The 15270-nt window shown below is 37.8% G+C and overlaps 1 protein-coding gene across 1 annotated transcript in view; it reads left to right on the top strand.

Annotated features, from left to right (window-relative positions):
* Nucleotides 1-15037, top strand: part of RNF169 (ring finger protein 169) — a 93632-nt gene extending 78595 nt beyond the window's left edge. The window contains exons 5-6 of the mRNA XM_051987113.1: nt 7999-8098; nt 10405-15037. Of these exons, the coding sequence (XP_051843073.1) occupies nt 7999-8098; nt 10405-11613 (1309 nt within the window). The 3' untranslated portion in view covers nt 11614-15037. The remainder of the gene's footprint in view (nt 1-7998; nt 8099-10404) is intronic.
* Nucleotides 15038-15270: the final 233 nt, after the last annotated feature.

Genomic DNA, 15270 nt, shown 5'->3' with positions numbered 1-15270 from the left:
AGAGAATAGGGTTAGCAATATTAAGGTTAAAAAAAAAAGATATTGAAGTATTTCTAAAAATGCTTGAGAAATAAAGAGAAAAGCTCAGAAATGATCTGGATAGTTTTGAAAATAACATTAATTTGTTATATATAGGAGATTTGCAATTTCAAAAATCTCCTTTTTCTCCATTCCCCCACTCTAGGCAATTTTTACTGACTGTGTTCCCCATGTCTGGAATCCTTTATGTCCTCATTTCTTCTCTCTGATTTCTCTGAAGACCCAGCTAAGCCCCAGCTTATGCAAGAATCCTTTCTCAGTTCCCCTTAATTTTAGTGCCTCCCCTCTGCTGATCATCTCCTCATAGCTTGTTGGTTTTGAGTTGTTTGCCTGTTTTCTCCCCCCATTAGACTGTGAATTTTTTGATATCGGGGACTACTTTTTACTTCTTTGCATCATCTCCAGTGTTTGCTTAGCACAAATCCTGGTACATTAGATGATTAACTAATGTTTATTGATTGACTTTCTGCTCTGCTTTATAAGTGGAAATGCTGGTTTTATTTGGTGTTTGTGAAGTTCAAAATTTTTAAAAAATTTCTTTGTGAGGCAGTTGGGGTTAAGTGACTTGCTCAGGGTCACATAGCTAGGATGTTAAGTATCTAAGGTCAGGTATCTGCAGGTCTTCCTGATTTCAGGGGCAGTGCTCCATCTAGCTGCCCCAAAGTTCAGAATTTTAAAAAACATGTAAAAAGAAAAAAAATTTTTTGAGAGCTAGATTGCAGAAACCTGTGAATGCTGAACTAAGGTAAAGGAAAAAGAGAATTAAAAAGAAGACGAGAATCCAAGAGAAAAGATGCTGCCAGCAGTCCTGTGTCCAGATATTTGATTTGAGCTGGATGTCAGAGGTAGAATGAGTTTGGTATTATGTTCTTTTTGATTCTATAGAGTGAAATTCGGAGCAATAGGGAGAAGTCAGAGGAGACAGGCTAAAGGTAATGAAATAGTTTGCCAAATAATGCTTGGGAAAAGCCCTGATTTTAGATGCAGAGGACCTAGATTGGAATCCTAGCTTTGCTCTTTTTTACCTGTGTAACCTTGGGAAGGTCACTTACTCATACTCTTGGGACTTTTTCTTCTCTAAACTAAGATTCAAATGAACTTGGTCCTTTCTGATTCCAAATCTTATGACTTCAGGTAAAAATTGTTAGAGCAGTTTCACAAAAATAGTGATTATATCTTCAACTGGAAATACTTAAGTAGAGAACAAAGAGTTACTTGTCACTAATATTATAGTAGAGATTCATAGCCAATAGGATTCATATCCTAGCCAAAGGATTGGAATAGATTTTTCTTTAAGTCTTTATTTTAAAAATTCCTTCCAACTCTGAGATTCTTTGAAATGCACATTGGCTTATATAGATCTTTCATATCTCCTTTCTGATGATTTTTGTTTTAAAGATAGAAGTCCAGTGTGTTATATTCCTATCCATATATATAAATGTTCACAGTGAAAACCCTTTGCTATGTGCTTTGAACATTAAGTACCACAGCCCCAGCTTTATGTTTTTGGCATCTACCCTCTCTTCTCATTGTTTGTGACTCAGACACATTATTGTGGTTGTAGGTATTTTTAGTTCAACCAGACATCCCTGAAACCATTTAGTCTCCTGACTGGAAATTTCAGCCAATCACTTTTCAGAGAATGCTGGGAGGGGGGGGAGGGGGGGTGTTGTTTTGTTTTTTTTTTTTCATATTTACTGCTCTATTACATGTTTAACATGGAAACCAGGCAGCTGGCAAGGCCTGCCCCAAAGCTTTAAAGATCAGCAGTTGAGGGAAGAAAAGCATTCCTTTTTGGTTCTCAGGAATTTTGCTGAAGACACGACTACAGCCTCCCTATACTAGTCCTCCTAAAGTGAGCCATGGTAACGCCAATATTTTCTAAAGAATCCTATAATTTAGAAGTAAAATGTCGGTGAAATAAGGTATTCATGAATTCATATCTCTTGTCTCCATAGAAATATTATCAATACCTTTCCTTTAAGTGATACATAGTAGCTTCTTCTATTCCTATCCTCCTTCCTCAATCCTATTAAAAGTTAAATATTTACCACTCTGTTAGCTGAGTTGGAATCAATCATAGAATGTTAGAGCTTCTTAGAAAGGACCTTATAAAGTAGATGTCAATTTAGTGAGTGCCCTAGTAGCTGTTTTGGATTCTGGGGTTACAAATATAGATTGATGCAGGCCCTTATCTTGAAGGGAATCATCAATTTTGGGTATTTTGGAGCATCATCTCTTAAAGTTGTAAGGGATCTAAAGGTGTCAAAAGAGACAACTGATATTGTGGGAAATTAGACTAAATGTTAACCCTCCTCTATCTCTGAGTTCATGAGTCAACTATTTAGATTATCTAATCCAACTCTTATTTTACAGATGAGCACTCCTAAATGCCTCTAAAAGGTTAAGCAACCTGACCAAATTCTCAAGGCTTGTTAGTGGTTTCCAGATGCTGACTTGTAGTGTAACAGCTCATTGCCTTTACTTAAACTCCCTAGGCTTTGTTCTAATTTGTAGGTAGTGAATTGGCTTCTAAGATTTTCCCAGATGCATTCACTTGGGAGAACCTAAAGCTTAATTGTTAGTATGGCTTCCATAGTTGAGGGCACTTAGAACATAGAGAACTAGACTTTGGTTAGGGGATATAGGTCAAACCTCAACCTTAAAATTAAATAGTTTTGTGACCATGGCTATGTTATTTAACTTTTCTGAATCTTAATTTCCTCATCTGTAAAGTGGAGGCATGTTACATGATTTCAGTTACAGGTAAGAATAGCATTTTGTAATCCTAAAGTATTATACAAATAGGAGCTGACAGCAGTAGTAGTAGTAGTCTAAACTAGTAGTTCTCAAACTTTTGTTCTCAATATCTTTATCCTATTAAAAATGATTATCTGTCCAAAGAGTTTTTGTTTATGTGGTTTATAGTTATAGATATTGGTCACATTAAAAATAAAAACTAATTATGAATTTATAGACTCTCTGAAAGGATTTCAGAGATTCCCAGAATGCTCTGGATCAGACTTTGAGAACCACTGGTCTAAACAATACCAGCAGCAACAGCAGTATCCTTGAAAGTAACATCCTGTTATAACTAGTGATGTGTTTTGAATATATAGGGTTTTTTTCCCCTCTGTTAATCCTCAGTCATCCAAACGTAGGATTATATATTGCACCAAGTCTCTTGGCTGCCTTTTCTTTTGTCACTCTGTGCATTTCTAGGCCACTGAAATTCTTAAGAAATGAAAAAAAAAATGTCATTATTAGTCTAATTAAAGTCTGGGATCAACCATAGGCAGAATAAACAAAAGATGACAAGGGGTGATGGTAGTGCCCATCTCTTGCCAGAATAAGTTCCTTTGCTCTTTGTCACATGCTACCTTTGAATTCAACAAATATTCAGTAGCAAGCAAATTATTGCATTTAAGGCAAAAGAGGAGAGCTGTTTCAAGAAACCAGTGTGGCTCCACAGGAAATACTGAGACTTTTATAGAAGATGGGAGAGCAGAGACAGACCATAGACAATATGTTCCAAAAAGGAGCACATGAGCCTGTAAGAACAATGTCAGAAGCCTCAGAACCCACAATGAGCTGAGTTTGGTAAGGAATGCTCAAGATGATACAAGAGCATTGGTGGGGGAGGAAAGAAGCAGCAGAAGCAGAGAGTATGGTATATGGAATGAAGGAAAAAAATAAGGCACATGAGAAGACAGAAAGAGAAAAAGCTCATCTTTCAACCTCAGGCCAAGACAAAACTGTGTCCCAGGGCACTGAAAGAACTGATAGATGTGAAACTATTATCTGTCATCATTGAAAGAGGAGCATAGGAGAGGTGTTGTATGGCCAGAGAAAGGCAAATGTCTCAAGTTTCAAAATTCTAAAATTATCTTTTCAAACTCACCCCTTCTCCAAACTTTCCTAATACTATTGATATTATTTTAGTCACTTCATATACTCACCTTTTCTTTCCTGCTCTCTGTATTAAATCTGTTGCTAAATCTTGTTTTTCTGCCTTCCTAACATCTCTTGTATATGTCTCCTATCTTCACTTACATAGATTCCACCTTGGTGATGACTCATTATTTCATTCCTTTGTTATTCCTTGCCTTTCTATTTGATCTCTTGCCTCATAGTGGTTCTTCATTTCTACTCATCTGTGAAAGTGATTTTTCTAAAGTTCAGTTCTGACCATATTACTTGCCCCACTCAACATAGTTTTATTATCTCTAAGCTTAAAAAAATGCTATTTGACATTTAAACCTGTTTACAATTAAATCCTTCCAATTTTTCCAGTCCTCTTATGCTTTACTTCTTTCTATATACTTTAAGATCCAGTAACATCTACATTCATGCTGGTTTTTTTTTTTTTTTGTGATTTTTTGCACATAATACTCCATCTCCTGTCTCTGTGCCTTTTCCCTTGCTATCCCTCTGAGTGGAACATTTTTCCTCCTCACCTCTATCTTTTGACATTCTTCAAAGCCTAGTTCATATTCTGTTATCTACAGTAGGCCTTTCTCATCACTAGTGCTTTCCACCTGAGGTTACCTTTAATTTACACAGATTTTGCTTGTATTTTGCATGTATTTAGTTGTTTTCTAATTGTCTCCCTTTAGAACATGAATGCTCTTTGAGAACAAGAGCAGCATATTGGAATATACTGCTGTTGGAACACATGGAAGCCACCTGGTAGTGGCTCCTGGAGATCCAATCTAGACCTGAAGAATGAATCTGTTTTTATGAGAGGATGATACAAGGAGGCTGAGAGGCAGTTGCTGTACTCTGACCTCTCTGACTGAGAGGCCATTGCTTTGTCTGACTTCTCTCCTCTTCCCTCTGCCTCCAGTTTATCTCATTCCCAGTCTACAACACTTGTGTCAGCAAAGGCTACCCTGCACCTCCTTCAGATGCTATGATCTACAGCTATGGAGGCTCCTGGAGAATTGACTTGTCCAAAGGGCCTCTCACTTTCCTTGTATCATCCTCTTACAAAAGGAGATCCATTCTTCAGGTCTGGGTTGGATCTCCAGGAAATACTGTCAGGTGGCTCCCATGTATTTCAATAGTTTCCATGTATTCCAACAGCAGCATTTTTTTTTTCTTTCTGCCTTCCTCGAAAATTTAGTACATGATGCTAAGTGAAATGAGCAGAACCAGGAGATCATTAAACACTTCGACAACGATGTTGTATGAGGATGTATTCTGATGGAAGTGGATTTCTTTGACAAAGAGACCTAACTCAGTTTCAATTGATAAATGATGGACAGAAGCAGCTACACCCAAAGAAAGAACACTGGGAAACAAATGTAAACTATCTGCATTTTTGTTTTTCTTCCCAGGTTACGTTTACCTTCTGAATCCAATTCTCCCTGTGCAACAAGAGAACTGTTCAGTTCTGCAAACATATATTGTATCTAGGATATACTGTAACATATCTAACATATATAGGACTGCTTGCCATCTAGGGAAGGGGGGTGGAGGGAGGGAGGGGAAAAATCGGAACAGAAATGAGTGCAAGGGATAATGTTGTAAAAAAAATTACCCTGGCATGGATTCTGTCAATATAAAGTTATTATTAAATAAAATAAAATAAACTATTAAAAAAAAAAAGAAAATTTAGTACAATATTTAGTACAGTCTCTGGCACATAGGAGACCATTTGTAAATGTTTGTTGAATGACAGAATGACAGACATTTTCAAGTAGACTCTATGGATCACCTTAGTAATGATATCAAGAGAACCCTTCATTAGGAATTGATTGGATCCCAAAGAGATCTTAAAGCAGGGAAAGGGAGCTGTGTGTGCAAAAATGTTTTATGTCAGCTCTTTTTGTAGTGGCTAGAAACTGGAAATTGACTGGATGCCCATCAATTGGAGAATGGTAGAATAAATTATGGTATATGAAAGTTATGGAATATTATTGTTCTGTAAGAAATCACCAGCAGGATGATTTCAGAAAGGCCTGGAGAGATCTACATGAACTGATACTGAGTGAAATGAGCAGGACCAGGAGATCATTATATACTAAAGCAACAATACTAGATGATGATCAATTCTGATGGACATGGCTCTCTTCAACAATGAGATGAACCAAATCAGTTCCATTTGTTCAATAATGAAGCGAACCAGCTACACCCATCAAAAATACTAAGGGAAATGAGGGTGGACCACAGCATAGCATTTCCACTCCTTCTGTTGTTTGCTTGCATTTTTGTTTTCCTTCTCAGGTTTTTACCCTATTTCTAAATTCATTTTTTCTTGTGCAACAAGATAACTATATAAATATGTATACATATATTGCATTTAACATGTATTGGTCTACCTGCCATCTAGGAGAGGGGGTGGGGGAAGGAGAGGAAAAGTTGGAACAGAAAGTTTTGCAAAGGTCAGTGCTGAAGAAAATTACCCACGCATATGTCTTGTAAATAAAAAGATATAATTTTTTTTTTTTAAGGAAAAAAGGAATTGATTGGGCTATTTGTTCTCTGAGAGTCCTTAGAACAATGAAACCCTTATTCTGTGGATTGACTGGATGCAGAATTTTGGACTTGGTTCCAAGGAAGGTAGAAAGAAAGTATGCTCTAGTCTGCATTCAAATTAGTTAGTTCTCTCTATGGAGAGAGATCCCTTTGGAATTCTTTTGGATCATCATCTTGATTTGACTAGCTAAATCTTTCGCAGTTGATCATCATTACAATATTGTTTTTATTGTGAACAGTGGTGTCATGGTTCTTCACTTTGCATTAATTCATTATAAGTCCTCCCAGGTTTTTCTGAAATCATCCTCATCACAGTCATATTCTATCACAGTCACATATCACAACTTATTCAATCATTCCTCTCGATTTCCAATTCTTTGCCACCACAAAAAAACAAAGGCTACTTATAAATATTTTGATCATAAAAAGTGCAGATCACTTCTTATCCTCACTGTTCACTTAAATTCCAATGAATCCTCCTTACCTCCAGAGTCAAATATGTCCTCTGTTTGATATTCAAATACCTTTATAACCTGGCCTTTCTCTACCTTTCCATTCTTAACACTTTTTCTCAACATGCTAGTCATCCAGTGACACTGACTTCCAAACTGATCCTATCAGTAGATAATTCTGTCTTATGATTGTAGGCATTTTCACTGACTGGCCCCCTTGCCCAAAACACACTCCCACCTCATCACCACTTTCTGGTTTCACTGGCTACTCTCAATTGGATGGGTTGAAGGGAGGGAGAAGGAGAATGGGAGAGATGTCAGAAAATCTTATTTATGTATTTGCTTGCATTTTGTCTCCCCCATTAGTTTCTTAGGAGAAAGGACTGGATTTGTTGTTTCTGGGTTTTTTGTGTTTTTTTTGAGGGGGGGAGGTTATTTGTTTTTTGTCTTCCTTTGAATCCCCAGGACTAAGCACAGTCTCTGGCATTTTAAGTATGCTATGCTTCAGAGTATGTGATCTAGTCAGAGATTTTGTGGTTCTAATGTGAAGGTTGAAAGAGATCTCATGATTGCTGGTTCATTTGGAAGAGAGTTTGAATTTGGGTGTTTCTTGAGAGTCCTTTGGCATTACTTGATCTTATAATGCTAATTTAAAAGGAAATAACTGCACCAATTTTCCATGATACCCAGTGTATGTTGCCAATAATTTCATTCTAACTGAAGCGTTCAGTCTTCATTTGGTGGTTTAAAAGAGCTAGAGTGGGCTTAGAAAAATCATCCAGTATTATCACCTGAAGCTTCAAGGGATGTCCATTTTATAGACAAGGAAACTGACTTTTCCAAAAGTGACTTTTCCAAGATCCGGAACTGGGATTAGAACTTTGTTTTTTCCAGTCTGTTATCCTTCCTGTCTCTTTTAATCTCCTTCCAAAACAGATTCTAACTCTTCTAATTTACCCAGTCTATTAACAGCTATACATACTATTTTTAGTTATGTTACTTTTATTTTCACTTTTTTTCCCTTTAGAAACCTGAACTCCAGAGTGGAGAGGAGCCAGAGTTGTAATGACACAGCCCAGGACAGAGGAAAAAGCAGAATTCGATCAGTTCCCACCAGTAAAGCAAAGGTACTACTTTGAGAGATGTCAGACAATATACTTCCTGTCCCACCACATTTTTTTAAAAAACAGAGGTCCCTTCTGGATATGACTGTTAATTTGCGTTCTCTTTTGAAAGAATATAGCAACTAAAATCTATTTGAGTATGACTTTTTCTAGGTAGAGTAAAAAAGAGAGAACATATTTTGGTCCTACTAGCTTTGGTGGGATCCCAACAGAGAACTGAGGAAAAAACAGTGAATCTGATGGACTGAAATGTAGGTGGAATTAGTACCAGTTGATGAATATTTGTTAAAATTTTAACTCATGGGTATTTTCATCATTTAAACAATTTGAAAAAGAGGACACAAGAGTCTCTGACCAGGTCTGTTATCCTCTAGAAAAAAGGCAACATTGTTTATAAGTGCTACTTGACTTCCATAGTAGGTATAAATTTATTCTCTCACCTTCCAGTTCCACTAAATAAGCATTTCAGTTTTCTTCACTGTTTCCAGATATGTTACATTTTTGTTATATCTTAAGTCTTATTAACATAGTATGTCTAATTTGCCTTCTTTAACCTCCTTGTGGTACTTTCATCTCAGAACCCTTTGAAGAATTGCCATAACTCTGGGGTCTCCATCACTTTCCATCTAACTTTCTTTCATGCAGATTTCAGAGTTCTGTGGTTCTGTTCTCCTCCTTAATAACACTAATGATCTTAAAGCATGAGAAGAACTAGAGGAAAGTGGATCATTATCTCTCCATTTCAGAATCTTTTATCATCAATATTTTTCTTATAGTTTCTTACACTGACAATTTAGCTTCCACAGTCCTCTTAAAATATATTCAGAATTCCTCAGAAATTCTAACTTCAGATTGGGAAATTCCCTTCTGATCCAGATTTGCAAATGAGAAGGGCATACAAAGCTATTTGGTGCTACTTCTGCTTAACCTGCTAAATCCAGAAGTAGACTATGTGAGTAAAAGTTGGGGGATGGCTAACAGATATTCAGTGCTGGAATGGTGTAGTTCAGTAGAAATAACATTGATTCTGGAATCAGAGGACCTGGTCCAAATCCTACTCTGATAATGGTATGATTAAACCACTTCAGCTTCATGGACCTCAGTCTCTTCAGTTGTAAAAATATAAGGGGTTGGACTACATGATTCATGAGGTTCCTACATATATGATCCCATGAGCCCACACATACATATATACAAACACACCTACATGTATATATGTGTGTGTGTGTGTATACACACACATATATACATACATATACATAAACATAAATTGTGTATTTGTGCATGCATATGTATACATGTGTATGTGTGCATACACATACATATGCGTGCATACATACAAATGACTTAATAGTTATAGAGCCAGAACCCTTTCAACATGGAAATTAAGACAGTCTATCAAATTCATACTGGTAGTAAGTGTCACAGATAGGAAAGACCTTGTACATTAACAAATGAATTCACTAGAGACAGACCAGAGTTAGTGGGATGAAAGGAGTCTAAGCTGAGGCCAAAAAGAGCAGGATGGGAGGAGGCCATGGTAGGGATGTAGAAGCAGAATGAAAAGAGATCATTAATGATGGGAGATCATTAGCTGCATAGAGAGAATTTAGGAGGGCTGGGCAGTAGGGAGAGCAGTGTGAGAGACAAGTGAACAGGTCAAGTCTAGTGTGAGGATAGGGTGACCAAAAACCATGAAAGGGGGAAATATAGGAAAGAACATAAATGGAAGAAGCAGGATGTAAGAAGAAAAGATCACATAGAAGAAACAAAAGAAGGGGGAGCAGAAGGTAGGTGATCACCTAACAACTGATGTCCAGCATCTAGTACCAGGCCCCAGTTTAAAATGAGCTCCTTGGGACCACAGCAGTTAATCAGAGGTCATCTATTCCTCCTGCCCTCTAGGAGAATTCTCTAGGTCCCATAGAGAGGAGAATATCTGTTACTATCCATTGATCAAGAGACTGGAATTACTAGTCTTCAGAGTTTCTCAAGATATATTTTGATACAGATCAGGGATTCTTAACCTGAGGATTGTAAACTTGAAACAAACATACATAACATTTTTATTTTGACATATTTGTATTTTATTTGTATATAATGATGTGTATTTCAGTGTGATTCATTTCTTTTGTAATTCTATGTATTTTTATTTAACTCATTTGAAGACAAATATTCCTGTGGAGAAAGGGTCCATAGGCTTTATCAGATTGCCTAAAGAGGTTAAAAACCTCTTTAGATTTTTTTAACTACATATGCTTTTCTAGTCACAAACATGAACTTAAAAAATCTTCTCATCTTATTTCTAGGTCACAGCAGTGACTCCAGCCTCCAACCCCATTGTTGGTGTTCTCTTATCAACCCAAAACAACCGATGCCTCTCAGCCCCTGACCTGACTGTGGAAAAACGTCTACCATTCAGCTCCCTTTCATCTTTGTCCTCCTTGCATAAGCCAGAGCGATCTATTAGTCCTGAGAGCAATGACAGCATCTCGGAAGAACTGAATCATTTCAAGCCCATTGTCTGCTCACCATGTACCCCTCCTAAGAGACTCCCTGATGGCAGAGTCCTCAGCCCACTGATCATCAAATCAACACCCAGAAATTTGACCAGAACCTTGCAGAAGCAGACCTCTTATGAGGCTAGCCCACGGATCCTCAAGAAGTGGGAGCAGATCTTCCAGGAGCGGCAAATCAAGAAGACTCTTTCGAAAGCAACTCTCACTTCCATGCCTTCTGAAACAGGGGAAGACTTTCTCCTTCCGGAAGTTGTCCATTCCAGCAAGGAGCAGCCAGGGCTGGCTTTACATGTGAGACTCTTCAGTGAGCAAGTAAGTGCAGATCCTCCAACGCTTGTCATCCCAGAACCTGAATATTTTCCCTCAATTAGTCAAGCAAAAGTAGAGAGGGGAATTGGTAAGAAGAACAGTGCCAAGATCCTGTTGGAAAACGACTATTCCTTGGAATCTAAAGAGAGACCAAATGGAGCCATTTTGGACAGTCAGGGATTTGAAGGATCTGAAACAAGCACAGACTCTGACCTAGACAAATCATGGATGAGCACTGATATGAAAGTCAACACAAGGAAAATTATGGCTATAAATACAGCACTGCCTGAGAACAACACACTCGGTGTAGTTCTCAAAACCACAAAAAAGCAGCTGAAGAAACTGAACCATTTTGAGCTGCCTAATGGCACCTGTGATATGGTAGAAGCTATCAGTGACGCACCACTCCCTTCCTTGCGCCGTGGCCGGAAAAGGCACTGTAAGACCAAGCACTTAGAGCAGAATGGCTCCTTTAAGAAACTAAGACAAAGTGTGGGGGAGTTGGGCCTGACCTCTGGGGACCCAGTGTTTCAGGAGATGGAGCAGAAGTTACAGCAGGAAGAAGAAGATCGGCAACTGGCCCTTCAGCTCCAGCATATGTTTGACAATGAGAGTAGGACAGTGAGCAGGCGGAAAGGAGGTGTGGATCAGTATCTCTTACGGTCCAACAGCACTACGGGTGCCAAGTAGTACTTATGAACAATGTTGCCTTTTTCTTAGAGGCCAATAGGTTCAATCAGAGATTCTTGACTCCACGTTTTTGGTTAGGTTGAGTATTGAAAACATCTTTGAATATGGATTTGAGTTAGGGCCTTATAGTCATAGTCAGAGGGATTTCCTGTCCCTGCCCCTCTTCCATGATCAAGTCCTTTCAAGTAGGAAGCCTTCTATACTGTAAATAGTTTAGAGGGTCTTTGGGGCCAAAGCTGGCAGGGCCAGGTTGGTCAGAACCTTGGGCTGGCCATTATCAGGAGCCTGTGGCTAGTTTGCAATTCCACATGCCCCCTAATTTTTCCCTCTCTCCCTTCCCCCTTCCTCTACTCCATCCCTTCTTCCTTTATCTCTCCCTTCCTTTCCCCTTCCCCATCCTCCTCCTCTCTTAAAAATGAAGAAAATGAGTTAGGTTTGTGGAAACTCTATGGACTAGACCACCTAACCTTTTTCATCCTGGCTTTGTTTAAACCAACCTTGCAGATAGAATGAATAGTGTTCTGAACAATTAATTGATAATATTTCTATTTGACCTTGAAATTCATAATTTAAAATTCTCTTCACTCCTGAGTCTTTTCCTTCCCTCTCCCCATCCCCCAAATATTTCCTTCTAATTGTGTTGTCTCTGGCTAATTCTGAAATATCAGTAGCACACTTTTTTTAAGCACTACTATATACAGAACACTGTCTTTTGGCTAAGGAAGATACACAATTTAGATAGATGGTCCTTATCCCTCAATGACCTTATAATCATGTAAGGGCAGGATAAAATTAAATTGTATTTCCCTTTACATATAAATTGGTAATTTCATAATATCTAAGGAGCAGCAAAGATTAACTAATAATCATTCACAATTTTAAGCATTGAGAGTGACTATGAAAAATATACTGGCCTCACAGCCTTTCTAACCTCTAGTATTACCCGTTTATAAGTTGAGAGCCATTCTCAGTGACTTCATGGCACTTGGTTCTCTGCAAGGTTGATTTAACTTTTAAATAAGAATACTGGGTCAAAGTCAGACAATGATATTTATTGAGCACTTATTGTGAACTGTTGAAACAAAGAAGTTGATTAGTCTATAACCAAGAATTCTGATGTTTGTGACCCCTTAGGGGTCTGTTTTCCTCTGGAGCATTGTACTGCATCTCCTCCCTCATAGGAGCTGGTACTTTTGCCTTTCCAGGCTCACCCAAGCTTAGGGATTAATGTGTTCTTTCAGATCATCTCAGAGGACTTTGTTTATCCTATATACATACAAGGTGTGACTTCTAAGTAATTCTATTGATGTTTTTAAAATGAATGTGTCCAGACAAGTCTTTATCCTCTTAAAAAATAATTCCTTTGGAATGCTGACATTGTTCAATATTTTCTGGATCTCTTTTTTTTTTTTTTTTGGAAATTGCCTTCAGGATCTTCAAGATCCCATCCCATCCCATTCCTTCCAATGGTTGCCATATCTTCATTCTTTGAGAGTGAATTTTATCTTTGGAAATAGTTAAAAGCCATATACAAATCTGGTAAATAAATTGTGTGGTCCAGTCGGATAATCACATGTTTAGACTACATATAAACTATTACTGGAAAGTAATGAGATATGTTTTTGAGAGGCTTGAAAATTAGCTCTTAAGGTCTCGAATTGTGGCAATTTCATTGGAATTAGTGTATAGCTTTCCAAAGGAATTAGGTTGAAGGACATAATTCATTTGGATGGCTAAGTTCTAATAGAGTAGTAGTTGGATTTCTTTTTAATCAGTTTTATTACTTTATAGTCACACTTTGTATGATCTTAAGTCCAACTAGTTACTAGTGACATGATGCCTTTTTAAAGACTACCTGAGCAAGTGTCTATATTGAAATAGTTAGAAGTGGTCTAAAAAGGACAGAAAAGTTGGCCCTTCTATCTTCCCTCACAATCCCCACTCCCAGTACACACATATACTTAAAAAAAGCCATCAGTTACTGCCATTAGTATACTTCCAGTCTGCCATTTGTAAGTATTAATGGAAGGTTAACTCTGTTGGTAGCAGCAAAGACACACTTATTTTTCCGTTTTATCACTTCTTTCTATATGTCCAAAAATCTGAAAACACTTTTCAGTTGGGACTCACTTTTGTTTAAAAAAAAAAAAAAAAGAAGAAAAAACTAAAAAGATAAACAGAAAATATTTTTAATAGATAAAGCTATATATTTTCAATATTTCCCTAAATCGACACTCATTTTTAGAAATCTCATAGCAATGACAACAGATGATAGTTTTGACTATAATTAGCAAAGCTATTTCCTGTTAATGCCTCAGGCCCTGGTGTGGTCTCCCAGTCTGGTACTTAGAATGGCATCAGCCATCAACGGTTTGGGAAAATAAAACTGCTGAGGAAAGTTTCCCACATGTAAGTAGAGTGGTATCACTTGAGGGACCGATTATATTCCCTATATTTGCTTGGCTTTTGGGGGGGGAGGGGGGAGTGGGAATATGGGAAGAACAAAATAATCAGAGACCCTATCTCAGTATTGTCTGTATTTTACATTATTCTCCACCTTAAAATCTCCTTGGAAGCTGAAGCTTGAACTATTTCCTTTCTCAAACTTGCCCCTCATTCACTTGACTGGTTTATTGTGAATTTGCATCGTAATTGAGTTGCTGGCCTGAACTCTCCTTTAAGAAAATGAAAAACCAGACAGAAGATGGGGAACTTTGTGAACCAGAAATGAAAAAAATACACTTCAACAGGAATCTGTTTTCACAAGTCAGCAAGGCTCAACTTATCATGCAAGTTTTCCTCAGCCGTTAACTCTGCTCCTGATTGGGAGTAGGGAATGATTTTGATTAGAAGTCCAGAAAACCTGAGACTTGCAGAAGGTGCCTCACTGGCCCAAACTGGGAAGATACTTGGGGAGAGTGCCCATGACCTGTTGATTGTATATGTTGGAAGAAGTCATTTAGCCCTGTTGGGCTGTCTTTGAATCAGGCATTTATGTGTTCTGTCACTGGTCCGTTCTTTGGTCTCTCCACTTTTTCTTTCCCTAAGCCAGGCAGGCAGACCTTTTAAGAAGCAGCTTGATTTTCTTCATACCCTGAGAGGAAACATTCCTGATATATGCCATCTCCAGATGTATGTTAATTGGACCCAAAGGAAAAATGCCCTTCTTTGATTATAGCTGCTTAATTGTTGTCTAATTAAATCCCAATGACTAAGACAGAAAGCCTGGGTGACCAAGTGATGACTGAAGGTTATACTCTTCAGCTTTTGAATGTATTTGTGACCAGAGAGTTTTTGGATCATCTTACAGGAAAGCCCATTCTTTCATAGGAGTGATCCTGAATGGGTCAGTAATAAGGACATTATATGGCGCTTTGCACATAGTGGGTGCACAATAAATATTTGCTTTGATTTTATTTGGAAACTCTTCTTGGTATAAGTGTTTTTCTCGATAAAAAAAAAAAATGGAATTTTTCTTCAGATGACTAAAGGTATTATCCAGTTGCTGAGAATTACTCCATTTACAGGTTGATTGGCTTCCAGAAATGGAGCAATAAGATGGCAGCTGCCAGCAAATTCAGTTACATTGAATTACATAAGCACACTGACCCATGTGGGAGCTATCATGATTCAGCTATTGAGAGTCTACAGAGTAAC

This window comes from Antechinus flavipes, chromosome 3, assembly GCF_016432865.1.
Source record: "Antechinus flavipes isolate AdamAnt ecotype Samford, QLD, Australia chromosome 3, AdamAnt_v2, whole genome shotgun sequence".
Lineage (NCBI taxonomy): Eukaryota > Metazoa > Chordata > Mammalia > Dasyuromorphia > Dasyuridae > Antechinus > Antechinus flavipes.
Note: the sequence above shows the minus strand (reverse complement) of the source record. Positions and strands in the feature narration are given on the sequence as shown.